This window comes from Girardinichthys multiradiatus, chromosome 22 (assembly GCF_021462225.1).
Source record: "Girardinichthys multiradiatus isolate DD_20200921_A chromosome 22, DD_fGirMul_XY1, whole genome shotgun sequence".
In the NCBI taxonomy this organism is placed as follows: Eukaryota; Metazoa; Chordata; class Actinopteri; order Cyprinodontiformes; family Goodeidae; genus Girardinichthys; species Girardinichthys multiradiatus.
Genome location: NC_061814.1, coordinates 16005453 through 16032904, shown reverse-complemented (window position 1 = coordinate 16032904; position 27452 = coordinate 16005453). Strand labels below are relative to the sequence as shown.

Genomic DNA, 27452 nt, shown 5'->3' with positions numbered 1-27452 from the left:
GAGCAATGGGTCTCGCTGTGAGACAGCAGCCCCTCCCAGCACCTTCTCAAGGAATTTAACTCGCTTCTCCAGGGTTGAGCGACGAAGCTGGTGACAAAATGCACATGCTTCGGGCTCTGCCAACGCTCTGCGAGCCTGAACAATCCTGAGACAGAAGGAATGTAAAATTATGCATATAACCACTGTTCCCTGAAGGAGAGTAACGAAGTACAAAACATGGCTGCCCCGGTGCTCAGCTGGACTCGGTGAATAGCGGCTATCGAACTGAATAATGACGACGATGACGGACATGTATATAGTGCAGGCGGGGCCCTGTCACCTGTAGTCATCACATCATTCGCCTAGGAGGCGTGATTAGAGGTGGCTTCAGCCAGGACACGCGGGGCATGATATCCCATACTCATGTGTTGTACTGAGTGAATCGACTGAAAGGGAACCCTAAAACAGAGCCCCCCAATCAGCAGATATAAGTCCAGATACGACCCAAACATAGTTTTATCTGGACCCTGGCGAACTACTGGATTTTAATGCAGCGTTTCCATCTTAAACTGTGCAGGGACTGCCGATGAGCTTGATTGACTTTAAAAATCAGGACTGAGGAGGAAAATCTGACTTTGATCCTGAATTAAGAGAGTCTTGCATATTTATTCATCCTCCAAGGTGTTCAAACCTAGTCTGTTCACAAACTGTTGGGGTAATTATTATAATGTGAAACACCAATATAAACACAAAAAAAAACAGCAAATGTAACACTTGTAATTTTTTTGACCACCTGTTTAAATGTCATCAGATCACAGGACATGCAAGTTAAAATCAGCAATTTGTCCCTGAGTGCATTCTGTAATACCAGCTAGAACCTGCATTTTATGTTGCTTTGGAGTAAAGACTTCTTCCTCTCTGAGTGGCCTCTCAGCCCATGTTGGTACCTGATGTTGCTGTGGTTAATGACACTGCCAGCATCACAGTGATTTGCTTTTGTTTTGGGGTTGATACACACATTTCACATCAAAACATGTTCATCTCCGGGACGCTCCTTCAAGGTACGATGGCTCGACATTCCTATGTTGTTTCAGAAGCTTATAAAGCCATGATATTATCATCTGTGCTTTCTGAAATTGTTTAAAGGCCAGCCAAGAGACATAGTCCCTCCAGCATGTCCTGGGTCGTGTCCTGGGCCTCCTCCCGGTGGGACGTACCTGGAACACCTCCCGAGGAAGGCGTCCAGGAGGCATCAGGTATAGATGCCCGAGCCACCTCAACTGGCTCTTCTCGATGTGGAGGAGCAGCGGCTCTACTCTGAGCCCCTCCTGGATGGCTGAGCTCCTCACCCTATCTCTAAGGGAGTGCCCGGCAACCCTACGGAGGAAGCTCATTTCAGCCGCTTGTATCCGGGATCTCGTTTTTTTGGTCATGGCCCTAAGTTCATGGCCATAGGTGAGGGTAGGAACGTAGAACGAATGGTAAATCGAGAGCTTCGCTTTTCGCCTCAGCTCTCCACCACAACGGACCGCCACAGTGCCCCCAATACTGCGGCAGCCGCACCGAACCGTCTGTCAATCTCCTACTCCATTCTTCCCTCACTCGTGACCCGAGATACTTAAACTCCTCCACTTGAGGCAGGAACTCTCCAACCTGATGAGGACAAGCCACCCTTTTCCGGTCGAGTACCATGGCCATGGACTTGGAGGAGCTGATCTTCATCCCAGCTGCTTCACACTTGGCTGCGAACCACCCGAGCGCATGCTATAGGTCTTGGTCTTCAGCAAAAAGAAGAGACGAAATCCACTGGTCCCCAAACCAGACCCCCTCCGGCCCTTGGCTGCGCCTAGAAATCCTGTCCATAAAAGTTATGAACAGGACCGGTGACAAAGGGCAGCCCTGCCGGAGTCCAACATGTACCGGGAACAGGCCCGACTTAGTGCCGGCAATGGAAACCAAACTCCTGCTCCACTCGTACAGAGACCGAAGGGCCCCTAATAAAGGGCCCCCGATTCTATACTCCTGGAGCAGCCCCCACAGGGCACCACGATGGACACAGTCGAATGCCTTCTCCCGGTCCACAAAACACATGTGGACCGGTTGGGCAAATTTCCATGAACCCTCAAGTACCCTTTAGAGGGTATAGAGCTGGTCCAGTGTTCCACGGCCGGGACGAAAACCACACTGCTCCTCCTGAAGCAGAGGTTTGACTATCGGCCGGACTCTCCTCTCCAATACCGTGACGTAGGCCTTACCAGGGAGGCTGAGGAGTGTAATCCCCTTGTGGTTGGAACACACCCTCCGGTCACCCTTCTTATGAAGGAGGACCACCACCCCAGTCTGCCAGTCCAGAGGCACTGTCCCCGACTGCCACGCAACGTTGAAGAGGCGTGTCAACCATGACAGCCCTACATCATCCAGAGACTTGAGGTACTCAAGATGGATCTCATCCACCCCCGAAGCCCTGCCACCGCGGAGCTTTTTAACCACCTCGGTGAAATCAGCCTGAGTCTAACCCAGAGTCCCCAGCCTCTGTTTCCACCAGGGAATGCATGATGGCAAGATTGAGGAGATCCTTGAAGTACTCCTTCCACCGCCCGATAATGTCTCCAGTCGAGGTCAGCAGCCTCCCACCCCTCACTGTAAACAATATTGGCGAAGCACTGCTGCTCCCTCCTGAGGCGCCGGACGGTTTTCCAGAATCGCTTCGAGGACAACCGGTAGTTCTTCTTCAAGGCCTCACCGAACTCCTCCCAGGCCCAGGTTTTTGCCTCTGCCACAGCCCAGGTGATGCAGCTACGGGCAGCAGCATCGACAACAGATGCAGAGAACGTGGTCCACTCGGACTCTATGTCTCCAACACCCCCGGAATCTGGTCAAAGCTCTCCGGGAGGTGGGAGTTGAATACGGCCCTGGCCGAGGGCTCTGCCAGATGTTCCCAGCAGACCCTCACTATGCGCTTGGGCCTGCCAAGTCTGTCCGGCTTTCTCCTCTTCCAACGGATCCAACTCACCACCAGGTGCTGATCAGTGGACAGGTCACGCCTCTCCAGGTGTCATTGTCGATGCCAAGAAGGCCGGGTACTCCGCACTACCGCCTGGCCCGTAGGCCCGAAACGACAGTCAAAGACCTGTCCCCAACCCGAAGGCGCAGGGATGTGACCCTCTCATCCACTGGGGTAAACCCCAACACGAGATGGTTGAGCTGGGGGGCAACAAGCAAACCCACCCCACCCCAGCCCGCCGCCTCTCCCCGTGGGCCACTCCAGAGCAGAAGACAGTCCAGCCCCTCTCAAGGAGATGGTTCCAGAGCCCACGCTGTGCGTGGAGGTGAGCCCGACTATTTCTAGTCGATATTTCTCGACCTCCCACAAAAGCTCAGGCTCCTTCCCCCCCAGTGAGGTGACATTCCAAGTCCCTAGAGCCAGCCTAAGCATCCGGGGATCGGGCCGCTGAGGTCTCCACCTTCATCTGCCGCCCAATCCTCTCCCTGAACCGCCACCTAAACGTGGTGGAGAGGTCTGAGTACCCGAATGATCCTAGAGGTTATGTTGTCTGGGGCTTAAATGCCCCTGGTAGGGTCTCCCATGGCAAAGAGAATTGGGCGGCAGATTATGCGTCTTTTGATCAAGTGTATGTAAAGTTCTTTTATAAATTGTTTTCACTGACTTAAATTCAAACAAAATGGGGCGATTTTGGACATTTTTTTTAAAGTCAGAAGTGGAGACCAGTTTAGTTTCATGGTTTTTTGTGCATGAAAGTGCCATCTCCAAAATGACTGAGTAGTGTTCTACTATACACTGCTCGAAAGATCAGGAATCTGTGTTCTACCTTTTTGCAATAAATCCGTGTCTCCTTTCTCCACCAAAGCAACAATGATGTCATGGATGCGTGGCAGCTGGTTGTAGAGCTTCTGACACTCCAACGCCGCTTCGAGGGCTCCAGACACGTCATTGCTGTAAACATGAAGACAAACACAGAGAGAGAACGAAGGATGTGAGAATGAGTTCATCCAATCATTCATGTACAGAACAGTGTCAGTGGAGAATAAAGAGCGTATCATGGGGCGTTAACCCCGTGCCCTCCAATCAAAGCACAATGACCTGCCTCAACAATACAGCCCTTTGAATTCATGACAGCTCAGCTGTAGGCGATGAGGGCTTTTGGCCTCAATACATCATTCCCACACAACCAGGCGTGCTCTCACACACCTGTCCTGGTGGGACTAATGACTATGGACAGGCTTTTACGGGCGAAGCAATACAGCAGATAAAAGGACTCCACTGACCTTTACCCTGTCTGTCTCCAACTTCCCTTCTTTGCCCACCAAAAACCTCCTCAACCTTCCTTCAGCTCCTCATCTCTCATTGTCCTTTCCTTCCAACCTTCACACTTCCTTTCTGACTTCTCTTTCTCTCCTCTCACCATCTTCTTTTTTATTTCATGCTGTTAGCTCTCAGTACTGACTCTGACCTCGCTCCCCCCTACAGCTGAGCAATTTAGCTCAAATATGGCAACAACATTAGAGACTCCACTCTGCCTTTCACAGCTCGCGCCCTTCTTCTCATGACATCCTTTTCGTATTCGCTCTGCCTCGCAGAAAACAAAAGCGGCCCGCCGATGGAAGGATGCGCTCCTGATGGAGTGATAACGAGAGAAGAAGAGAGACAGGGATGCAGAGAGGAAGTGAGGGAGTAAGCAAGAGACCACTTCAATCCCCTCTATTGTGACAGCACTGCCATCAATCTACTGATTGGGTAATTACCATGTCAATCACACAGAGGTCAAAGCAGATAGGGCACTCGTAAAGAGGGAGGCAGAGGGGAGGACTGAGTGAACAGAAACACAGGGCTGAGAGCAAACAGGTGTAATTTCTGAAGTGTTTTCTTCTCTAATCAATTAGACAAGCGGAGATGCAAAAACACGGCCTGAAACAACCGGCAACTGGGGGGTAAAAAAGAAACATTTAACCTTGGCACCAGCTTCTGTGCGGCAGGAAGGGGGAACGGATGGAGTGATTGGGCCTGGAAGGCAAAGAGGAGTGCTAATTGAAATGAAGAGGCACAACATTATTCAGCTACGCCAGTCAAGAGGCTGTTCAACTGCTCAACAGTCTGATTGAACGACTCTGGCGGATAAAGAGATTTTGGAAAATGAGAGGAGGAGCGCAGAGAGTGAGGGAGGTCAGCATGGGGGACGAGAGCATGCATGTCCCCCCCAAATGAAACGTATGAGGCAAAAAAAGGAATGTAGAACTATGTTTTTGATTAAATCAGTTTTCAAACATGCCAATGGGGTCATTTCATATTTGTGCACACTATACACCATGTCTGGCTCTTCTTTTAGAGATGTGTAAAATGCCTAAAGATAAATCCATCTTTTATTGCTTTTATAATCATAGGTACCCCTGTCAATTCTTTATAATAAAGTATGTTTTTAGCTGTAACTTTAATTTTATCAGTTTTCAAGAACTTCTAATCAGTAATCTATTAATTAGTAATCTATATTGTATGACACAGAGGCCAGTTTATTTAAGCCCCTGGATACTAAACTGGTGAACACTTTTGTTAATCTTGTTTTATCCATGTTCAGTAAGAAGGCTGGTATAGGAGAAATGCAAAGTACTGATGCTCACTGTTAGGTATGGTCAAGGACCTTTAATGCTGTGGGCCTGTTTCTCTCCCAAAGGCCCGAGAACATTGTTAGTCCTAATTTAAACCTACCAGTTCAATTTATTTTCATAGCACCCATTTATAACAAATGTCATCTTAAAGCTGTTAAAAAATATATATAACCAAATGAGAGATTAAAACATGATTATGTAAATTCCAAACCAGTCCTAGTTATATTACAGTGCATCTGTACATGCCCACTCCAGCCAGGATGTTTGTGACTGTGTCCGCAGACAATGACAGTAATATATTGATGCAAAATGATTCCTTATGGAAAAATCAAAATGCAATGCAGACAATGACCATAATTCTCCCCTTCAGATGATGCAAGTCAGATCAGGAGGAAACAGAAAATCACCACGTGTTTTTTTTATTTTTATGGAAGTGTGGGGAGATTTGATATATTTCACATTTTGGATGTTTCACCTCTCAGGGACAACAAGGACACAAAACCTGCACTGATATTCTGATGAGAAATCACTTTTTTTCTTGAATACGATAATTTTACTTGTGATTTTTACACATGGGTACCAATGAGTGTGGCCTGCACTATATATCTTATTTGTGCACCTCATTCCTTTCACACTAAACCCTTACTTATAATCCCTCCTTTCTAATGAGGGATGCAAAAAAACTGCTGGCAAAAAGAAGGGCCTGGCATTGCAATTACACCCCATCTCTCCGCCCGCTGATCCACCCCGTAAAAAGAGCTAAAGATGTCGAAAGATGGATAATTTCCCTCTAGGTACAATTTAACTGTCACTTTGCGTTGCCATTTACTGCAGCACACAGCCCTGTTAATGTCCCCAACTTTGCATGTCAGACACTTTCCAGCCAATTAAGCCCTGAAAAAAATAACGAGTGCTTTGCTTGGTGGAAGCCTGAAAGATGAGACAAGGAGGCTCATTTTGACTTATTTCAACGCCCCCCTCCCCTCTTCTTCTTTGCCTCTGTCCTAATCCTTTGTTTAGGGGAGATGGGCAGGCCTGTTATCAAAGCCACTGTCCTCCAGAAAGAGGTGTCTGTGTCTCTAGACGCAAATGAGGCTGTGATCATGACACGACTAGCCTGCAGTTAAATGTGGGCTAGAATGGTACTTACTTATTACTGACATTCACATTTATAACAGGTGATTTTGTGTAAAAAAGGGAGACTGCTGTGGTCAGACAAAGGCAGGTGAACATTTTTCAAAGTTGATGTGGCAACATGGTATTTAGTAGTCCAGTCAATTCCACACCCAGCAGATGAACAGGAACATTAGGTGTCAAGCTAACATGAATGTTATTTCATTTTAACCAATCTATCATTTCCCATCTGTATCTTTACACAGGCTGGCACTCAGTTTCCTGAAATCCATGAGATGGATTTATAGATAATCCTGAAAATAAGACTAGATCTATTATAATTGCAATCCACACCAATGTACAGTAAAGCGTGATTAGGTTTGCACAATGATAGGTGTGTGAAAGTACAGTAAAGATAAAATCAAAAGTAAAAAAGCCAAAAAAGTTCAGCTTTTTTCCTCACTTTGTTTAAACGATAAAACAGGCTTAAGAATGGGGACAGAAGGTAAACTGCTCCTGTGTGTGGGCTTAAAGGTTGCAGATTATGAAATTCTAACTATTTCAAAAGATTTTCTCGACAGAAGCAAACTTGAAGGCAAAAATGACCCCCAATCTCAAAGAGGTAGAAAAATACATTAATGGCTTTCATACCTATGCTATTATATGCCCATTTGGGCTATTATCCATTGCTCCCTTAACACTCCACACTGCTGATTAAAAAAAAGAAAGCTGTTCACCAACCTCCAGGTTTCATTATTTGCATCCATTTTTGCATTTGTTTGTTGTGGAGTGTGACTAAATCAACTTAATTTTGATCATAAGCATAAAGCTAATACAATCTCATCTGAAATTTGAGATTACCTGTGACCAAGACATTCTCCATCTGACTCCACTGACTCTGTACAGTGATAGTTTGATGTGAAAGCATTTAATATTACACCTTTATCAGAAAGATCCCAACCTCTGGGCTCATAATTGTTTAAAGTGAAAAGTGAAATTATTTTTAAAAAAGAAACTCCTAATGTAAATTTTGTAAGGTTGCTCAATTTATATCAGCTTAGTTTTTTGTTTGCACACTTGTTAAAAAAAACAAACAAGAGAAAATGCATTTTCAATCCTAAAGAACGTCATTTTCTGACCTTTCTCCTCTGTGTGCTGGGGGTAAATGATTGGTAGATGGAATGCACGATTCAAGAGTGAATAAGGCCTTAAAAAACAAGCTTGGATATTTGCATGGTGATACTGCTATAACTTTTAAGACCATAATGTTTAAATACCATATTTTGGTTATTCTATCTTTCGTTGCACAACATAAAATAATTATTTAAGAGTCAAAAATGTCTTTTAACATGTTTAGCACTGTTCATCCAGCTTCTTTATCTGGTTCTTCATTATTTCTAGCTAAAAAAAAACTAATCTTGCCTCCATTTATCCACCATGAGGTTTCATTTGTTACTTTAGGTCTAAACATTGGAAGTAAATTAGGCTTTTTCAGCTCTGCGCCCGCCTCCTCCTGCTCTATCATCCCACTGCCGCCTTATCATATGCGTCCTGCCAGCTCTTCACTTTGTTGGACCCATTAGCATTTACTGTCGCTAATCACTTCCTCAAGGATGGCAATCGGAGCTAGCTGCCAACTAGCGCGGTGGCAGGTTAGCACACACAATACTGCGCGGACGAGCGTGAAGGCTAACGGGGCGGCGTGTGTGATGGGCTGTCAAAGGCTAATCTGGTGGAGAAGTGTTCATTAAGTCATTAGCGCTGACGCAGTGATGAGATGGGTGCAGGCAGGAATGATGCCTGCTTTGTCCTCTTTTATCGCTTCTCTCAATCCCCTCCCCCCACCATCGCTGTCTGTTTGTCCGTTGACTGACGGAATGAAGAGGTGGAGACGAGTACATCAAGATAAAAAAGGGTGGAGAGCAAGAAGACTGATTCAACCGGGCTGCAAAAGTCAAGTGCTGTGCTACATAAACCTGCCCTAAAGACAGCTTGAACCCCTGATTTACAATCCTAAAGACTTTACACTTATCGCATCTTCAGAAGAGCAAAAGAAAAATCCGGAAATATTCTTTCTGAAGATGAAACTATCAGTGACGTGGGCATAAACGCAAGAGAACTAAAGGTAGTAAAGAGCATGAAACCGGTCAGCCACACCATCTTCACAAAAATTGGTGTAGTCCTGTAAAAAACAAAACAAAAACATTGAATACTGCTTTAAGAGTTTATAAAACAAAAAAAAAAAGAGAACAATGTTTGAAATATGGAATGATAACTTACAAAGGTATTTTAAGTTCTATGTCAAGTATGGACCCCCTATGAGACTCATGGTTTGATAACCTTGAGTAAAAATAAGATGCTTGTGTATTTAGATAATCTGAACTAATGTATTTACCAAAAAAAACTGCTCCTAAGTAAATATTACAAGTATAATATTGTTATGTAAAACCTGCTAGTTATATTTAAGTATTTTTAAAGACCTTTTTTAAAATATTGAAAAATAACCACTTAAATTTAACTTACCTTATAGCATAAGCAAGTTTTATATAAATGTTTCTGTTCTACATCTGGCTTGTGACAGGATGACTTTTTCACCCATAGTTGACCTCTTCCAAACAGTGAGATGTATGCTTCATAACTATTACTGACAAGGGCTTTTAGCCAGTAATTGAAATACCCATTTTCAAGCCAAAACTCTAAATATACACTGTGACATGCTAAAGGAAACGCTAGTACGTAACAACAAAACGGCACGGGTTTAATTGTCTAAACACACAATTTTGAACCAGTATAAGCAGATTTATTTTGCACATATCAGAGGGATTGATGGCTTGGATAAAACTTGTTTTGACTAGCCCTATTGTTTCCATTCTTAATGTGGTTTTGTCACAGAAGCAATAAATGAAAATATAAATGTAATTTTAGATCAGGCCTAAAATTAATTATTAAGTGTTAGACGTTTTAAGACCATGCCTATAAAGCTTGTGTATTTTTGTTATTTTGATACATATAAATGGTCCCAACAGTTCGGTGTATATTTTACCAAAATAATGTTCATTGTTGCTGTTGTGCTCTTTATAGAGTCACAAGTACAACAGAAAGGAAAGTGTAAATGCATATCATCAGCCAGGTGACCAGCAGTGTGCAGCAAGAGGCAGGGGAAAGGGTGAGTTTTGCATTTCTCTATTCTCCACCCAGGTGGAGAAACCTCTGGTCTCTAACACTTTCTCTGGAATCTGATTAGAAGGACTTTAAACCAAACTAATAGTATGATAGAAAATCTATACTTGTTGAAAGTGGGAATCCTGCCCATGCTGGATGTCGAGAGTTTAAAAATTCCGACTTGTTAATATGTATACATGGTAACTATGAGTTATTCAGCTATTTTTCCTCACCAATAAATAAAAGAAAGTTTTAGGAGTGAATTTGCCTCTTTGACGAGCCTTTTCTAGTAAACTGCACACTAACCAACACCCAACCGATACAGACACGAGCAGCTATCTTGTTCTCTTGCGTTCATTAGTGTGTTTACTGCAGTATCAGCAGGAGGAAGTACAACTGGCACTTGATTTGGGAGCAACGGCTGGCGGTAAGCTGCTGTGTGCATGCTTGTGTTTTGGCTGCCGCTGATGACCCAGGAGTAAATTAGCCTGCTAATCTCGCGGAGGCAGTGATTATCGTCGTGAACCTGGAAGCTCTGTTTGTGCTGGAGACTGAAGTCAAAGCAACACAAACAGCAGCAGGGGAGCTGCCTTTTGCGAGTGTGCAGAGGAATCGTTTCCAAAGGTCTGCGAGGTCTACCTCATGTTTAGCAATGCACAAGTACATAAGCTGCATGAAAGTATGTGGAGAATGTGTGTGATGTTTATAGTAAATTTAGCAATTAAGTGTCCCGGGCATAATTACCTGCTAATGAGTTAATCTAGTTAAAAGCTGCTCACACCAAAACAAGCTCATAATGTACACAAGCTCAGTAGAGTTGAAAGGTGGGCTGATACCTGTGACCCCAAACTGAATGCTTGCTAATATTTACACTATGGGAAAAGGCATCGGTGGCATGGAATGTTCATCGGCATCAACATTTACCAAGGATTCTAACTCTTACAACTATTACAGTTTTAATGCTTAAAGTGGAGATGCACCAAACACGCTTTTTCTGGCAGATACAGATTTTCTGACCTGATTTCTAAAACTGAATCGAACAGGAGTGACAAAGCATCACCCCCTCCTGTATCTTTTGCTGTGCACTGTCAGTCAGCTGGCTGAACGAAGGCTTTTCCTTCGTTGACATGAAAGAGAAATTCAATTGTCCTTCTCTTAAAACTATTTAATTTGCAGTGTAAGATAGAAAAGAAATCTGAAACATATTTGTCTTTGTACATAAAGTCATCACCGTGATGACTTTACGGACAAGGATACTTCATAAAATAATCAAAAAAGGTAACTTGGCTTTAAAACTACAGGTGATACGCTAGGATCAGCATGTGTGTAAAGTAGTAGACTGCAGGCTAGCTAATTAGATAGCTATCATCAACCTTTTAGACCTATATTACACCATAACAAAATTTAATAAAATATCATAAAATTATATATAATAAAATAGAAATGTATAGAAATAGATGTATATTTTATGCAGTAGTCACCTTAAAACCAATACTAACTTAAGCCTATATTTTTTGCTTATGCATAAAAAACAATACATTTTATGAAGTGTATTATAAAAACTGTCACTGTGTAATTGATTTAAATTTATACTAAATTGTGTGCAGTGTGGTACAAACAATTGCTGCTTTTCGATTTTAAATAAATCAACCATGCTTTAATTTCTTTGTGCAAGTTCATAAAATCAAATACCAGCCCACACCTGGCAACCAATTAAATCTCAAAGGATAGCCATAAGTGTTTGAGGAGATCAAGTGTGTGTGTGTGTGTGTGTGGGGGGGGGGGGGAATGTTACAGCTGGCGCATCCTCACATAAACAAATCTCTGGCACAAACTAACATAAATGAACAATTTCCACATCCTCTCCCTTTCTGAATCGCTGAGCCGGACTACAACCTCAGCTATGATCATAGGGAGGGATGAGTGACTCATTGAGATACACATACATATATACACACACCTGGCAAGAGGCTTTGGCAGATGAGGAAACAGATCTGAAAACAAACATGAGCTTGTTGGCTCTTTAGTGGATTCACCCAAGCCATGAAACTACAACAAACAACATAATAAACTATTTCTGAACTTATTCTGGCAAATGTGAATTTGGATCATGTAATTTGTGACAATATTTGTAATACCTGTCCAAGTAAGCAGTGACCACAGGCGAGCAGAGATTAGCGGTGGGTTTAGCCAAACCAAGGGTAAAGATGGTGTCCTGCAGGCGGCGGACAGTGGAGATGCCGTCTTTGGCCGCCACGGCACTCAGCATGTGGAAGATGGAGGTGATGTGGTTGTCGTCCAGCACCACATTCTTCTCCTTCATCTGCTTCAGGATATCCACTGCCTCTGTAAAGGAGAAGAAAGGAGAATTGTTTGTTGAGCGTGAAAGAGCAGTGACCTGGCAGTGATTTAAAGGTAAAGGAGAAAAAGGACAAATGCAAAGAACTGAAGACAAGGAGAAAGAGGAGAGAGACATCGAGAGGTGGGCAGAGTTTGGTTCAGAAAAAAGCAGGGTGTGTGAAGACGATAAAAAACCCCTTTAGCTAATTCCATGTGGGGAAAACAAACCCATATTAAAACAGCATTTTGCACCCAGCAGGGATGCAAATCCTACCCCGTATAATGCCAACTCTCAGCTAATTGCTACTTGCGGTTTTCTAAACGAGACTACAATTACCGGACCCCTACAATGGAGGCCAGCTTTTTGCCGTGGCCATGTAGAAAGCACTTGGGGGGCTAAATTATAGGTATGTGACGACAAGGGCCTGCCGTGGCCCCAGTAGGACCTTGGTGAGCGGGCTGAGGGGTGGATCGGTTTGGTCAAGTCTCGCTGGTAATGGAGGGCTTTTTACTGGGCCAAGCGCCCATCTGGCCAGCTCAAGGGGCTAAATGGTGGAGAGGGAGTGTGTGTGTATGTGCTTTAACAGGGTAAAGTAATTAAGATGCGTTTACGGTCTATTTAGACAGCTGCTAATGGGCTGTCAGTGATACAGCCGCTCTCCACCACAGATACTAATCTATACAGCGAGACCAATAATGAGGAGGAAATGGAAAGATGGAGACACACAGAATATATTTGAATAATCTGCTTTAGGACTCAAATTGCAGGGTTCTATTGGTATTGCACTTAAAATGTATTCAACCGAGGGCCTTGATTCCATCATTGGTGTAAAGATAGCAAAGACAAACCTAAAGCTAAAAAAGGAAAACTTTAGCTCCACAATAATGGTACAAAGATCCCTTCTCCAATAAAGCTACTATCACAACTAAACCTCTACAGCAAGAGTATTACAAAAAGTCCATAGTCAAACACTTTGCACTTGGTGAGTGCCTTGCCATCCTAATGTTTAGTCTGTCTCTCCAACGCCCAACTTCCTGTGCCAGTTGCTACCCAAGGCTGCCAGAGATTTAACGGGACCTGGGAAAACATGGGAACAGAGGTTGGAGCGCGAGCGACTAGCATTGAAACCCAGAAAGAGTCGCTGCAAAATATCTAAGGTGTCACGGAAACCGTAATACAAGTGGGATTGAAACTGCCAGAGCTTCTAAGAGGCATCACGCCAAGCTGAATGTTAACTGGTACTTCTCAGTTATAAAAGGCTAGATTTTAAACACAGCATGACATATCACACTAACTTTATCCAACTAGCAAAAGCTTATTTGCAGTACCGACATCCCAGTGAGCAACAGACCTGATGTCAAAGTTGGGTTCAAAGGTAGACCTCAGCTGGACATCAGTCAGTGTGAGGTGGATATGTAGCTCTGATGGATGGATCGAGTTTGAACAAAATTGATCCATCCCTCCATCACCAAACAAAATTGACCAAAAACGGTCAAAAATTAGTAAAGGACCACAAAAAGTCTGGTGTATTGCAATTTCCAACCAGAACTACTTCATATAGAGGCAGCACCACTGTGACAGAGTTGCTCAAAACACAGTGCTGGCCAAATACCTGACCGGTACACATCAAGAGGCCTTGACTTGTATACTATTTACAACTTGTTCAGTTGTACAAGTGTGCTATGTCTAAAGATCCCAGATCTAGACTATTGCAATGTTTGGTTCCTAATAACATAAATACACATCGTAAAGATGCTTATTGCTGCATAAGACAGAATCAAGGAACTGAATAAAAACCATCAGGAGTGGAGCATGTACCATGTTTCTTTGCAAATTTATCTACGTGAGATATTTTACAGTCAACAATATTTATTGTCAAAAATCTATTTTATATGAACCCTTTTAGCGGTTCAAAGTAATGTAAGAACAAAAAGGATGAGTCCAAAGTGTGAGAATGTTTCTGGGCTACATACTACAGGTGTCTTATAACCAGGTCCAATCAACAAGCATGATGTAAACCTAAACATCTGAAGTAGAAATTGCAGGGATAAATGAATGCACAAAGCAAACATTTAACAGAAAATGACACACCTTGTTAGATATAATCACTATCTAAAAAACCATAAAAACATGCTGATCTCAGATGTTGCTATCTACATAATAAGCTCACCTGCTATCAGGTCTGCACTGTTATCATCTCAGATGATGCATATTCTGTCTGTCTGACCATTTCTCCATCCACCCGTAGCTCTCTACATCACGGCATGACAGACCCGTTAATCACAGAGACCAATGGCTTGGAGTTGATCTGCCCAAATGGAGCAACCCAACCCAAACGTCCCTCCGTCCACCATCAAAACCTCCCCCATGGCGTTCTCCCTCCATCTCCCCCTTCAGCCGTCCGCTGAGCTAGTATGTATATCCATCAGCTCAGCCGAGCATCTGGGCCAGCACAGCGAGGCAGACCCCGCACACATGTGCAGGCATCAAGAGATGGAGAGGCAGACAGGCCAGGTAAACAAACATCACACAGCCCAATGGTTCACATAATGCTGCATGACTTGACTGCTGCTGATGTCTCTTTAGAGAAGCTCTCGCGCGCACACACACACAAACTCTGCACTGAAGAAGAGTTCAGAAACACGGGAAAACAGAACAAGTTACGTTTACTAAAGTGAGAGGCTGGACAGACTGAAGGAGAGGGCAAGGTCAGGTCAAAGAGATGCTTGGTGATAGAGGAGAGGTGTATTTATTAAGAACAAAAGAGGAGGGAAGGCAGAGGAAAACTGTGTTCAGCCTCTTGAAGCCCATGTAGTTCAGTGATTCCAAGGATTGAAGTTATTATAACTGGTAGATAAATATATATATATATATATATGTACACACACATACATGAATCCCAGAGGTTGCAATAGAGGCTATGACATATGAAAATTACCGATAGTAACAGTAAAATGACTTAAGCTTGAGAAGTGTGGCGTGTATTTGTATTCATCCTCCTTTTCTTTGATACCTCCAACCTCTAACAACCCCTCAGCGGTTTGTTAGAGATCATCAGTGAACAAACACCATCATGAAGACCAGGTAACAGAGCAGACACGTCAGAGATGAGAATGTGTAAAGTTCAAAGCAGCATAATGTTATAAAACAAGATCCCTAACTCTGAACTTATGGAGCGCTGTTCAATCCATCATCCAAAAACAGAAACAACATGGCACAACTGTAGACCTGCCAAAACATGTCAGCACACCTAAACTGACAGGTCGGGCAGCAAGGAGAGCATTAACTGGTACAATTAAATAGTGGTGGCAGTATTATGATGTGGTTATGCTTTTCTTCAGCAGGGATAGGAAAGCTGTTTAGGGTTGAAGGGAGGATTGATTGAGCCAAAAACAGGGCAATTCTAGAAGAAAACCTCTCAGAAGCTGCAAAAGACTTGATACTAAAGTTCACCGTCCCAAAGGCTGATGACCCAAATGTAACAAGTTCAATTTAAGGGTCAACTCCAGGTCTCAGGGGCAGGAATCCATGTTTTATCTATGTCCTGCTGAACAAACTCCACAGCATGTCAAAGTTTTACAGGAGCCTGCTGATGGCTCCTTCAACCAATTCTGGTGTGTTGTACAAGGGAGACATCTAAAACACGCAAGATGCCAGGTGGGGCGGACCACTGGTTGAAATCAAAGCAGGATCAGGTCTCATATAAGCCCATTTGATTAGACAGTTTAAACGGGTATGATTAAGGAATTTTAAAGTGAAGATCTAATAAATTCACTTAAGAACATTTTAGAGTATTATGTTAATAGTTTTTTGGGGGTTAAGAGATTTTCAGCCTTTTTAGCACAACCTACAAAAGTAACCTGCAAAAAATGATTTCTAAACATGACAGCTATAGCTTGGACTGAATGAACAAAAGAGAGAGTAAAATGTACAGAGTGTAAAAATGAACGCTCCGAAGAAGAAAATTAAATGGTTTGGAGACTAGAAATACTTGTAAGAAACATTAAAATGAGAATAAAATTTAGGATAAAGCTAAAGACCAAAGCAGCAAAAAAAAAAAAAAAACAAAGTTGGCAGTTAAGATGAGAAGCTTCAAAGAAAAACAACAAAACCATTAAAGCTGGAGCGAAATAACAGGAGACATGATCTTCAGCTGAGCCTGGTGTGCGCCGAGAGCTGGGCAGACCAGCGTCTGGGTGGGGACAGGCTAACATCAAGGTTAGCCATGTGTGCTAATGTTGCTGACAAGCCTTGCCTCCATATGCACACTCTCTGGCTAATGGCAAATGCATTGAGCGCTGCCTATATACACCCCAACAGACTCTCAGGCAGATGGACACACCGACCGAAGCGCCACCAAATGCCTTTTGCTTGAATTCACATGCAAATTTGTGTGTCACTCTGTGTGTGTGTGTGTTTCTGTCTTGGCATCACAGTGAGAACCATTTTCCCGATTTCACCATCAAATTGAGCACCGTTTGTACCAAAGTGAGGACATTTTGCTGGTCCTCACGACCTATTTTGCTAACGGTTATGTTTAGGACTAAGGTGTGAATCGACTTTCGGTTAAGGTTAGGGTTAGGCATGCACTGGTAATGGTTAGGTTTAGGGTTATTGTCAGGGTTAGGGCATAGAAAGGGTTGATAATGACTGAAAATTAATGGAAGTCAACACATGGTCCTCACTACATATAGCAAAACAAGAGTGTGTGTGTGTGCGTGTGTGTGTAATGTTCAAGCACTTTGGCGGACATGATCTACCATTAGCATCAAGGCGGATTTCAATAATTCTGGAAAAATACACACAGTCCTGTAATTTTCTCCCTCTCTCATTTCCTACCGACGTCTGCGTGTCAGCGAGTGAGTGTGTGTGTGTGTGGGGCAAGTGAATGACAAGCTTTGCAAAAAGGCAAGGATGGGGGGGGGGGGTCAAATGGAGAGGCAGAGACAGAAACGGAGAACGAGTGATAAAGGGAGGAGAGGAAAGACGAGAACAGACGAGGGAAACATTTCGCCTGTCATCCAATGCAAAATGCAGAGAAGCACAAACTGATGGTAATTGGGTCTTCAATGGGCTGAAGGAAACCCACCGTAGAATTCAGAAAATGGTCGGCTAATATGGTAACCGAGAGACAGAGAGAGATTGTGACAGAGTTGGTGGCGCACACACAAAAGCTGAAAATCACATACTTTCCCTGCAGTGCACAACTTGATTGGTGGCAAGAGGAAAAAAGGACCTGACAATGAGTCAGACTAGTTTATTAATAGACAGAATTACTTATAAAATGAACTGATTTCTTTCAGCTAAAATGCTAATGAGTACCCTGAAGATGATAGTATTACAACTTTTGTCTTCACCACACAAAGAATTAACACCCTGAACAATAAATGACAGAAGCAGAGTTATGACTCGTTTTCACACAATCTGAAAATGAGCAATTGTCTCTTGTAACAATGTACATCAACTGGAAAGATCGGTTCATTTACATTGTAAACTAAAAATAAACCCTGGATTTATCCAGCATGGCATCAACTAATGGTACATAGTATGTTGTTTTGAACCTCAGCCCAACTCAGAAGAACCGAAAAAAAACTGGTCTTTTAATAACAGGCTCGTCCCAAACAACATGCAAGTGGTCAGTATGGCTAAAAAAAGCACTATTCAAGTTCACATTATTTCATTTTCAGTTGAGATGTAACGAGAAATTGGCTGGTGACTCAGATCAAGCGATTTTCAGCTTGATCAACCCTGATCAGTGACTGGCTCCGGAACTGTAAACCCACCATACCTACTGGCAACGATCTTCAATAGGGACACTGTTACTGAGTGAAGAAGAGGTGTTCAGGAAATGAAGTCAGAGGAAGCACAGAGGTGTAAAGAAGCTATTTGAATGGAAACTGTAGATTCTGTGACGTGTACCCGATTCACTAAGGTTTCCAAAGAGCGAGAGAGAGAAAGCCTATGAGCAGATAACAAGAAGGATGAACATAATACAGGAAAGTTGATCTGTTTTATTATTTTGAGCTTTAACCTCTGTCTGTCATACACACAGAGTCTGCTGTTTGGGTAATACCAAAACTGCTATCCATGCCCATCGCTAATATTAACGGTTTAAAACATGGAGTCTGATATAATTTTCTTTGTTTTCAAATAGTAAAACCTAACTTTACAGCAACTGTTCTGTAATACACACGCCATGAGGTTTCCTCTGTTCCCAACATTAATAGGTAATGACCACAGCAACAAGACTAGAAATATTTTAAACGCTGTTCTTGTAGTTTCTTATTGTATAATTCCTAAAAGGGAAAAACCGGTATCTAAAGTTTAAAACTGATAGGAAATCAAACACAAAACACTGTTCAGTGCATCTTTAGTTGTAAAGCTTCATTAAGCCAGTCCAGTCATTTTGGGCCATCATTTATTTAATCAAATTCGGTAAATAGTTCTATCTATTAACTGTCACTATCAGGCTCTGCTGAAAACAGATGGCATACAAAGTCTCACTAAGGGCCAAAGCACCATGAATGGGCTTATTGTAGCAGCACTTCGACATGTATTTAAAAAAATAATTTCTCAGCTTTACATCTTTATAGTACAAGGCTGATGCTTGACTCACCTTAAGAGTTCATTCAAAGAAGTACAGATTTAAAGCAATAACAAATCTGAGATTTTGATTCTGACAACTTACCCTCAACTTTGTCATTCACAGAGAGCATCTTGATCAGTGCGATGTATTTACTGGGATCCAGGGCAACTGATGAGTCCTTACGACTCCTAAAAGGAGAGAAGGAGACGGCGAGAGAGTGCCTTGATTAATGTATTGTACTAAAAGTAATGCAGCTTATCTGCTATATACTGTCAGAGTTCAGTCATATGCTGGAAGCAGGTGGTGAAATAGGAGGAGGAAACAAGGGGAGAAGGTGGAGAGAGTTTCCTGTGTTTCAGCTCACCAACAGAGCGGCTGGACCCTGCATTAATGTCTCCCCTAATACCACTCAAGTTAAACTTTAATGGCCCACCACTGGCCACAGTGCAGCGTGTCTCTGTGTGTGTGTTTCCTGCTGCACTCACATCTCCCTCTTCAGGTTGAGCGCCTCCTCCACATTGTTGTGGCGGCAGCACAGGTTGATGAGGGTGGCATAAGCCCCGGTTGTCATCTCCTCTTCGTGCTGTTGCTTCAGCTCAAGGGCACGCTGCAGGTTCTGATCAGACAGTAAAACTCTCAGACAAACCAAACATGGAAAAACTGTTATAACATAAAAAACAGAAAGAATCGAAGGAAGCGTACCTCTTCGGCAGTCAGAGCCTGGATGGCCTGTTTAAGAACCAAGCCCAATGGTTTGTTCTCTGCTTTCAGTTCGGCCAATTTATTCTCAAGAGCCAAAACTCTGTTCTCAACTCCCTGGAGACAAAATGTTCGTCACATGTATAGAACCAACACACATTCTCACAATTACCTCACCTTGTGGTAATATGGTTAACGTCAGAAGCTTAGATCCACTCAGCATGGGCATGAAAGACTTTTAATAAATTATTTCTACCTCTCTTTTTTCCAGGATAGACGATTATACAACATTCAGCTGCAATGAATAAATACAGGAACTGGGCAAACATAAAAATTTTAATGTGGATTTTCTCTGACCCACAGACTATGAATTACGGATACTGTCTGAAATAAATACACACAAACTGTGACCTAAATGTATTTTACTTTGTCTAGGACAAGGCTTTAAAATTCACTTTAGTTCCTGTTGGCAATTCTAGATCCTAGGTTCTCTTTGCATAAAACGGATTATTTTGACTCATGGGAAAGTCTGAGTAACTTGGTCAAGATCTAGAAAATAAAATTCCAGATTTACACAAGTTAGGGAAGTCATCAGTAGAAATACATAATTACAGGTTATAATGATAAGGTCTGGAAAAGGACCCGACGCCGTCATCCTCAGATGAAAGGAAATTGGTTGGAATGATAAGGAACTACCTAAAAACAACCAAGGAGACTCAAGCCTGCCATGAAATGTAAAGTGCTGGATCAGCGGTGTCCCAATGCACATTGAATGGGTTTTATATCGGCATTAAATTTGCATGCAGGTGCCTAAAAGAGAAAGTGAATAAAACACCGCAACAAGAAGCATGTTTAGAGGAGACAAGATACATTTTAAAAACTGTGCCAACTGTTAAGCATAGTAGTGGTAGCATCATGCTGTTGGGCTGACTTGCCTTAGGTGGTACCTGTGTATTGCTTGATACTTCTAAATTTGCCAACTTTACTTCAAATCAACAGCTAGCCTGTTGAAACTTAGACACAAGTGGGTGTTCCTACAAGGCAATATTTCCAAGCTCATCAAAACTGGATTTAGAATAGTTGAAGACAGGACAACATTAAGGTTCTGGTCTGGACCCACCTCGGCGTTCTTTAAAATATTGTAGATGTTCTTAACAGAACAGCCTATGCAGGGGCCCAAGTTAAATATCACCTACTTTTTTCTTTTTAATGCATTGAGGTTTTTAAGATATTTTTTCGGCAATAGTGGCCTTTATTTTTATTTTTTTTATTGTTTTGACGGTAGGCAGACAGGAAAGAGGGGTAGAGAGAGGGGGAGACATTCAGCAAATGCCGCCAAGTCCGGGACTTGAACCCGGGACGGCCGCTTCGAGGACTGTAGCCTCCGTATATGGTTGCGCGCTTAACCCCTACACCATCAGCGCCGTGCTCCAATATCGCCTACTTTTTTTTTTTGTTCTTTTTTTTTTTTTACAGCGAGCAATCATATATCCAGTCAGAATTATGCCAGAACTTATTGATAGCTACAAATTAGCAACACTTAGGAGCGCATTAAGTATCTGAACCTGTATGTAGAATTTTGACCGTGATCGGCAGTAAGTTCAAACTTGTGTACTCAGATCTTGTAGAACCTGCATTTTGTACGCTCATTCAACACTCGAAAAATCAGCATTAAAGCCCATAATTAATATAACATATATCCATGATGAGTGTCTATAAACCTACATGTCATAAGTTCAGTCTTGTGCTCTAAACCTTTAGTTTATTCTCAGATAATCCAGCACCTGTAAAGTAATCATGAGACAAATTGTGCTGCTCCGTTGTTTTTTTTAAAACATATTTACTTACAGTGGCTCGAGGAGCAGCCGACACAGAGTCTCGTTCCTTAGGTTCAACCAAAGAAATCACATCCTACAAAACAAAGATCATATGTGGACATTTCTACAACTGTGATGCAACTGTAACTTCAGAAACTGAAGCGTTATGGCTGCTTTATGCTTAGCTTGGCTACTTTACTAGAGTACATATCAATTTTCTGGGATTTACTGATGTTTTTTGGTATGAGGATTCCTCTTAGTGACAAATGAATGGACAGCTACAGATGATTTGCCCATTGGGACTAATAAGGCTGTCTGAATCTGAATCTTATAAAAAAATATTTCTTAACACTCTTAATAGTTTCAAAAAGTTTCTTTTACATAAATGAAATAAGGTGAGGTCAAAGAATAAAAATCATGATAAATCATCAAGTCTTACCAAGCAGTTCCTATTAATCTGGACATTAGACAGCAAGCATAAATAATGATTGGTGAACTGTGGAGCCACAGAATCAGAATGAAGGTCAGAATCTGTACCTTAATTAGCTCAGGGCAGTGGTAGGACTCCAGCAGATTTTTGATTCCTCGACAGATGTTTAGAGAAATTGTTACGTTCTGCAAAACAAATTTATATAAAAAGGCACACATCAACATCAAGCAGCACTGCAATAGGAAATTATGCACAAAATGCTAAGAATTTAAACAGCTGGTGAATCGGTAAAATATTCTTACAAGGATGCATCTCTGTAAGGCAGCAGTAAACTCATGGCACAGAAACAGAAGTAGCTATATGACAACCCGTACCTAACTTTAAACCATAATTTGATATCAGGCAGTAAAAGCTTGATCAGTGGATCTTTAGCATTAATGTTTTTATTGTAACTCATGACCCTATTGGGATAATTGGGTTGTTTATAGCAGCCTTTTCCTATCAGAGACTTGACCATAGATCATTTCTGATTTATCAGAATCTGAACAAATCTTTGAAACTGTAAATATTATCACTGGGAAGGATTATGGAAGTTGTAAGCTATTCCTCTGTCTGAAAAGTTTTTTTTAATTGAGGCTGAACAGAAAACAAATAACAGGTTCTTCAGTCTTTTGTACATATGTAGGTTTTGCAACTTCTCTGCATTATCAATAAATCACTGAACGCATTTCTATTCATATTAGTCATGTTTTCCAACCGTGTTTTGCTACAATTTTCAACTTTTTGTGTTTTTAGCCTTTTCCTTTAATATCTGAACTAAAAATATAAATTAAAGCAGCCAAGTGTGTTGACATACTGCAAACTGCCTGAGATTTGTTTCATGAAAGCTCCTCTAAAACAGGAACGAATGGATTTGATATGCAGTTTATTGGAGTGTGATGTTTGTACCTGAGTCTGCAGCTGATTGAGGAAACTCCTCAGTTTGTATTCCTGCGCCTCAAACTGCACGGCTGACATGTTGTCAAATAGGTTGTAAAGGAAGTACGACGTAGCCTCTGCACAGAAACACACACTGTGAGCAGTCATCTTGGGAAAGAAATTTCATATGCCACTGTGTCAGTCACAGTCTCCATTTGTGCATTCATACTATTTTTCTGTAACCTCTGCAGAGTGTGAGGTTGTGTCATTTCTGCTGACAGAAGCTGCTTTCGATCTGCAGTTTGAGTGAACGTACGGCGGCTCGCTGTGACAGCTTCCTCCTACTGCAACGCTTATGCACACACGCAGATGTAGCCTAACTGGAAGTGACATGGATAACAGTCTCCATCGCTTCCACCAGAACACACACACCAGCTTCAGTGCTGGAGACTCTCTGACTCACATACACACACAGTCTCAGTGCTGTGTCAGCAGCCAGGCTCTATTTCCCTTGGGTAGCAGGTCCTTCACCAACATGCTGACAAACACACACCCATAATGGACTGAAAGGTACAGAGATTCCACAGCGAGAAGTGGGCCGAGCATGAGCTCACTGGAGGTAAACACACATTTTATAATTCAATTCAATTCAGTTTTATTTATATAGCGTCAATTCACAACAGTCAGGTTCATACATTCCAATTAATCCTAACCATTGAACAGTGCAGTAAGAGATAGTTATTTATTCAAATTGGATAAAAAGTTTTTCTGTTTAAGGAAACCCAGCAGATTGCATCGAGTCAGTGACTTGCAGCATTCACTCCTCCTAGATGAGCATGTAGAGACAGTGGACAGTCACTGGTGTTGACTTTGCAGCAATCCCTCATACTGAGCATGCATGTAGCGACAGTGGAGAGGAAAAACTCCCTTTTAACAGGAGGAAACCTCCAGCAGAACCAGGCTCAGTGTGAGCGGCCATCTGCCACAACCGACTGGGGGTTTGAGAGAACAGAGCAGAGACACAAAAAGAACAAAGAAGCACTGATCCAGGAGTACTTTCTATAGGAATGAAAAGTAAATGTTAATGGATGTAGCTCCTTTAGTCGTTTCACCTAGAAAGAAAGAACAGATAAACTCTGAGCCAGTTTTCAAGGTTAGAGTCTGAAAGAGAGCACATATAATTAGTTACAGTTAAGCTCAGTCAATCGCCATGTCTAGGAGAGAGAAAGGGTTAAACACTGAAAGACAGGGCCATGTGGATCATCGGTAAAAGGTGAACATTAAATTGTTGCCAGCAGAAGCTCGGACGATGCCCCTCTCCAGAAAGGTGTCACAGGTAGACACAGAGCCAGGCCAGGTGTAGCTTCTAGGAAGAGAATAGAGAGAACATAAAGTTAAAAGCTGAAATAACAGCAAATAAAGCAAAATTGGAGAGTAGTGTGAGAATGTAGCGAAGAGGGTGAAAGTGGTCGTTATGTCCTCCAGCAGCCTAAGCCTATAGCAGCATAACTACACAGATAGTTTCAGTTCAGATTATTTAGTTAAACGGTGCTTATTTACAACAATGTCGCCTCAAGGCACCCCACAAAGGGTCCCAATGATGGTCATTGTTATACTAAAAACCACAAGGATTGGGATACCTCCCTCTGTCAGACTGATTATAACCAATGGAAAAGAGAAGGGGTCATACAGGTAGCAGAAATGGAGGGTGTGTTTGCACCTCAACCATAACTGAGCCGGTTAAGGCTAAACTTGACTCCTCCTTACTCCATCCAACAGGGAGGGAGGAAGGCTCCCTCCCTGATAACCTAAGCCACTCGAACTATAAGCTTTATCAAAAAGGAAAGTTTTAAGCCTAGCCTTAAAAAAAATAAAATAATATGTTATAAGCAGGTGGTGGCCTGTGCAACCTGCCAAGTTTTATGATACGACGAAGATGATGCCCACACAGGGCAGCTGCCTCTCTTTCACACCTAGGCAAAAATTCCTAAATTATATAATCAAAGAATTCTCAATCAAAGAAAACTCAAATCATGTCTAAGGTAAAAATGAGAGTAACGTGTGTATATAAGTGTTTTCTTACCAGAGGGGTTGGAGTTTGAGTTGGAGAACCGCTTGTCCTTATAGAGCAGCTCAGTAATCTGGAAAAACATCAGCAAGTTTTATAAACATATACACACACACAAAGTCTTAATGTTTGAAGTATTCATACCCCTTGTTTTTCACAACCGCAAACTTCATTGGATTTCACTGGGATTTAATGTGACAGGCCAATATGAAACTTTGCGACATTTCTTTAATTCAAACACTCATAATTCTAATTTCAGCTTTTTTCCACATATTAAATTTTATTGCAACATGTTTAAAAATGAGTTGATTGAAGTGTAAACCTATATATTCCCACCCCACAACAGGTCTCAGTTTAACTACTTGTCATTTTTAATTACATTTTTGATTCAACATTTTTGTACTTTCACAGATCATGATCAACTCCTTATCAATGTACAAATTGGAAGAAAAAATGACACAATTTTTACAAATAAAAATTAGAATTTGTGCCTTTGTATTCAGCCCCCCGAGTCAGTACTTAGTACCATTATTTGCCTCAGCCTTTTCCTCTGGGGTTCTACAAAGTGTTCGTAGACACAGACTCTGACCAGGTTCTGTGTCCCTGCTGAAGAAAAGCACGGCCACAGCATGATACAGCCAACACCATGTTTTGCAGTGTGTCTGTTTTCGTCCACACATATTTCCGGTGGCTTTCTCTAACAAATCTCTGAGGCCTTTTCAGAAGAATTGTTTTTTTAACTGAGGTTAAATTACTTACAGCTTGAGTTTATTTAAAAGTTAGGAAAACATCTAAAGAGAATTGGTCCCTCTGGCTTTTACTCACAGTAATGGGAGCTGAATACAAGTGCATGGCACGTATGAGTTTCCTGCCACTTCATAATTGTGTACAACTTTGTGTTGGCCTGTCACATAAAATCCCAACGAAAGACATCAAGGTTTATGGTTGTAATGTGACAAAATGTGAAAAAGGAGCATGAAGGCTTTTTGAAACAGCTACTTTGAGAGAAAGAGCCTTGTTCATAAATTATTGCTAAAACCTCGCCAGATATGTTTACCATCATAAATACAACCTCCCTTTTCAGAGTTTTTTTTTTTTGTCTACTTCAAAATTGATATGCAGTGGTCTTACCTTCACCATGCTCTCCACATCAGAGGACCTGCAGGGGGCAGTAGAGGACAATAAATGAATACCCAACTGAAACACAGCAACTGCAGCTCAACCAGACCCCCAATTTGGTGGGGGCTTTTATGCAGTTTGGTCATTGAGGTCATAAAACACAAAAGTACATCCAGGTACTTCTGCTGGAATAAGAGAGACATTAATTACAGTTTAAAAACATTTAAATCTTTAAAGCTTTAGATATAGAAGCGTGTAAAAACATTTAAAATCTGTTTTATAAAACCTTATTCAGATTCAATACCATCCAACAACGTTCTGTTTTTTCTTATTCTTACACAAGACATTTCAAGAGTGACCAGATTATTTCACCACAGCTAGTGAAATGATAGCGCAACACCGCATACGTGAAGGAGCGACATGTTTTCCGGTTTGATACTCTCCATCCCACAATACAACAGATGAGAGACGGCGGTACAAAGGTCTGGCGAACCACAAAAGACAAAAAGTCACACATGAACACTCACACTACGGGCTAAATGATGACAATGTGTGACATCTCCGGCGTTGTCAGTGAGATGTTGGAAAAGGAGGAGAGAGGGGGTGATGAGAGGAGCGAGGAAGAGGTCTTTAATGATTAAATTATCCCCTGACCTTGTCTTTGACAGGGTCTGGTCCCGCACAGCGATGACATAGCGCTCACACACACACACGTTTCCCAAGTGACAAGCCCAATTATGACCCTGTCAGGCAACCTAACTACCAGAGGAGTGTGTGTTAGGGTGTGAGAGCAAAGCGAATAGAGTAGGGGAAAAGGACTGAGTCAGAAAAAAGGCAGATAATTAGTGATGACTTGGAATATCTATTGGATATCAACAATATTTTGGAATATCAACAGAAATCTAAGATGTCACACATCCCAAGATCTAATGGGATGATTTATAAAGAGTCGTAGTTCCTTGCACAAAGAATTAATACCAAGGTTCTGGTAGTGGGCCGCTACGCTGAAATCAGACTGACATCTGGACTCCCTCTGTGCTTTTTTAATGTCTGCTATTGCGCATGCGCCGAGTCTGTTCCCGCTTCCTTTCACCCTATGACCCTGTGCGACTGCTAACGGTAAAGCTTTCTAAAATCATGTCAGCTTCAAAGGGTGGATATAAACTGCGTCATATCATGACGGGCCTGCAGAAGAAAATTGTCATTAAGATGTTCAGGTAAAGTCATTAAAAAAATGCAACAAAAACATCAAATGTAGCAAATAAAAGTGGTTTCAATCAAACCTTGTTGAGATGCAAGTACTGAACTTACGCTCATCCTGTAGCTAGATAGATTACTCACTACCTGGGGTCTATGATTGCAATAAAGCCATATCACAAGCTATTGCGTTACGGCGACATTCCCCGACAAGCATGTGGAAATCTGACTGGTTCTGCAACTACTGACACAGCAGTGGTGAAAAACTCTCAATGCCACACTTTTCAGACTTTTATTTGTAAAAAAATAAATAATTAAAAAACCATAAATCCTTTTCCCTCCACTTGCCAGCTGGGAACAACTTGTGATAATCCATCGCATATATTTTTAATATAAGTTGT

General features: G+C 42.0%; 1 protein-coding gene across 1 annotated transcript in view; it reads right to left on the bottom strand.

The window, feature by feature from the left end:
- Positions 1–27452, bottom strand: part of lrpprc (leucine-rich pentatricopeptide repeat containing) — an 84053-nt gene that overhangs the window by 38027 nt on the left and 18574 nt on the right. The window contains exons 15-24 of the mRNA XM_047351713.1: positions 25867–25894; positions 24751–24808; positions 22698–22804; positions 21857–21934; positions 21351–21413; positions 19506–19619; positions 19289–19419; positions 18906–18991; positions 12015–12222; positions 3810–3934 (exon numbers count right to left, since the gene is read on the bottom strand). Coding sequence (XP_047207669.1) covers positions 3810–3934; positions 12015–12222; positions 18906–18991; positions 19289–19419; positions 19506–19619; positions 21351–21413; positions 21857–21934; positions 22698–22804; positions 24751–24808; positions 25867–25894 — 998 coding nt within the window. The remainder of the gene's footprint in view (positions 1–3809; positions 3935–12014; positions 12223–18905; positions 18992–19288; positions 19420–19505; positions 19620–21350; positions 21414–21856; positions 21935–22697; positions 22805–24750; positions 24809–25866; positions 25895–27452) is intronic.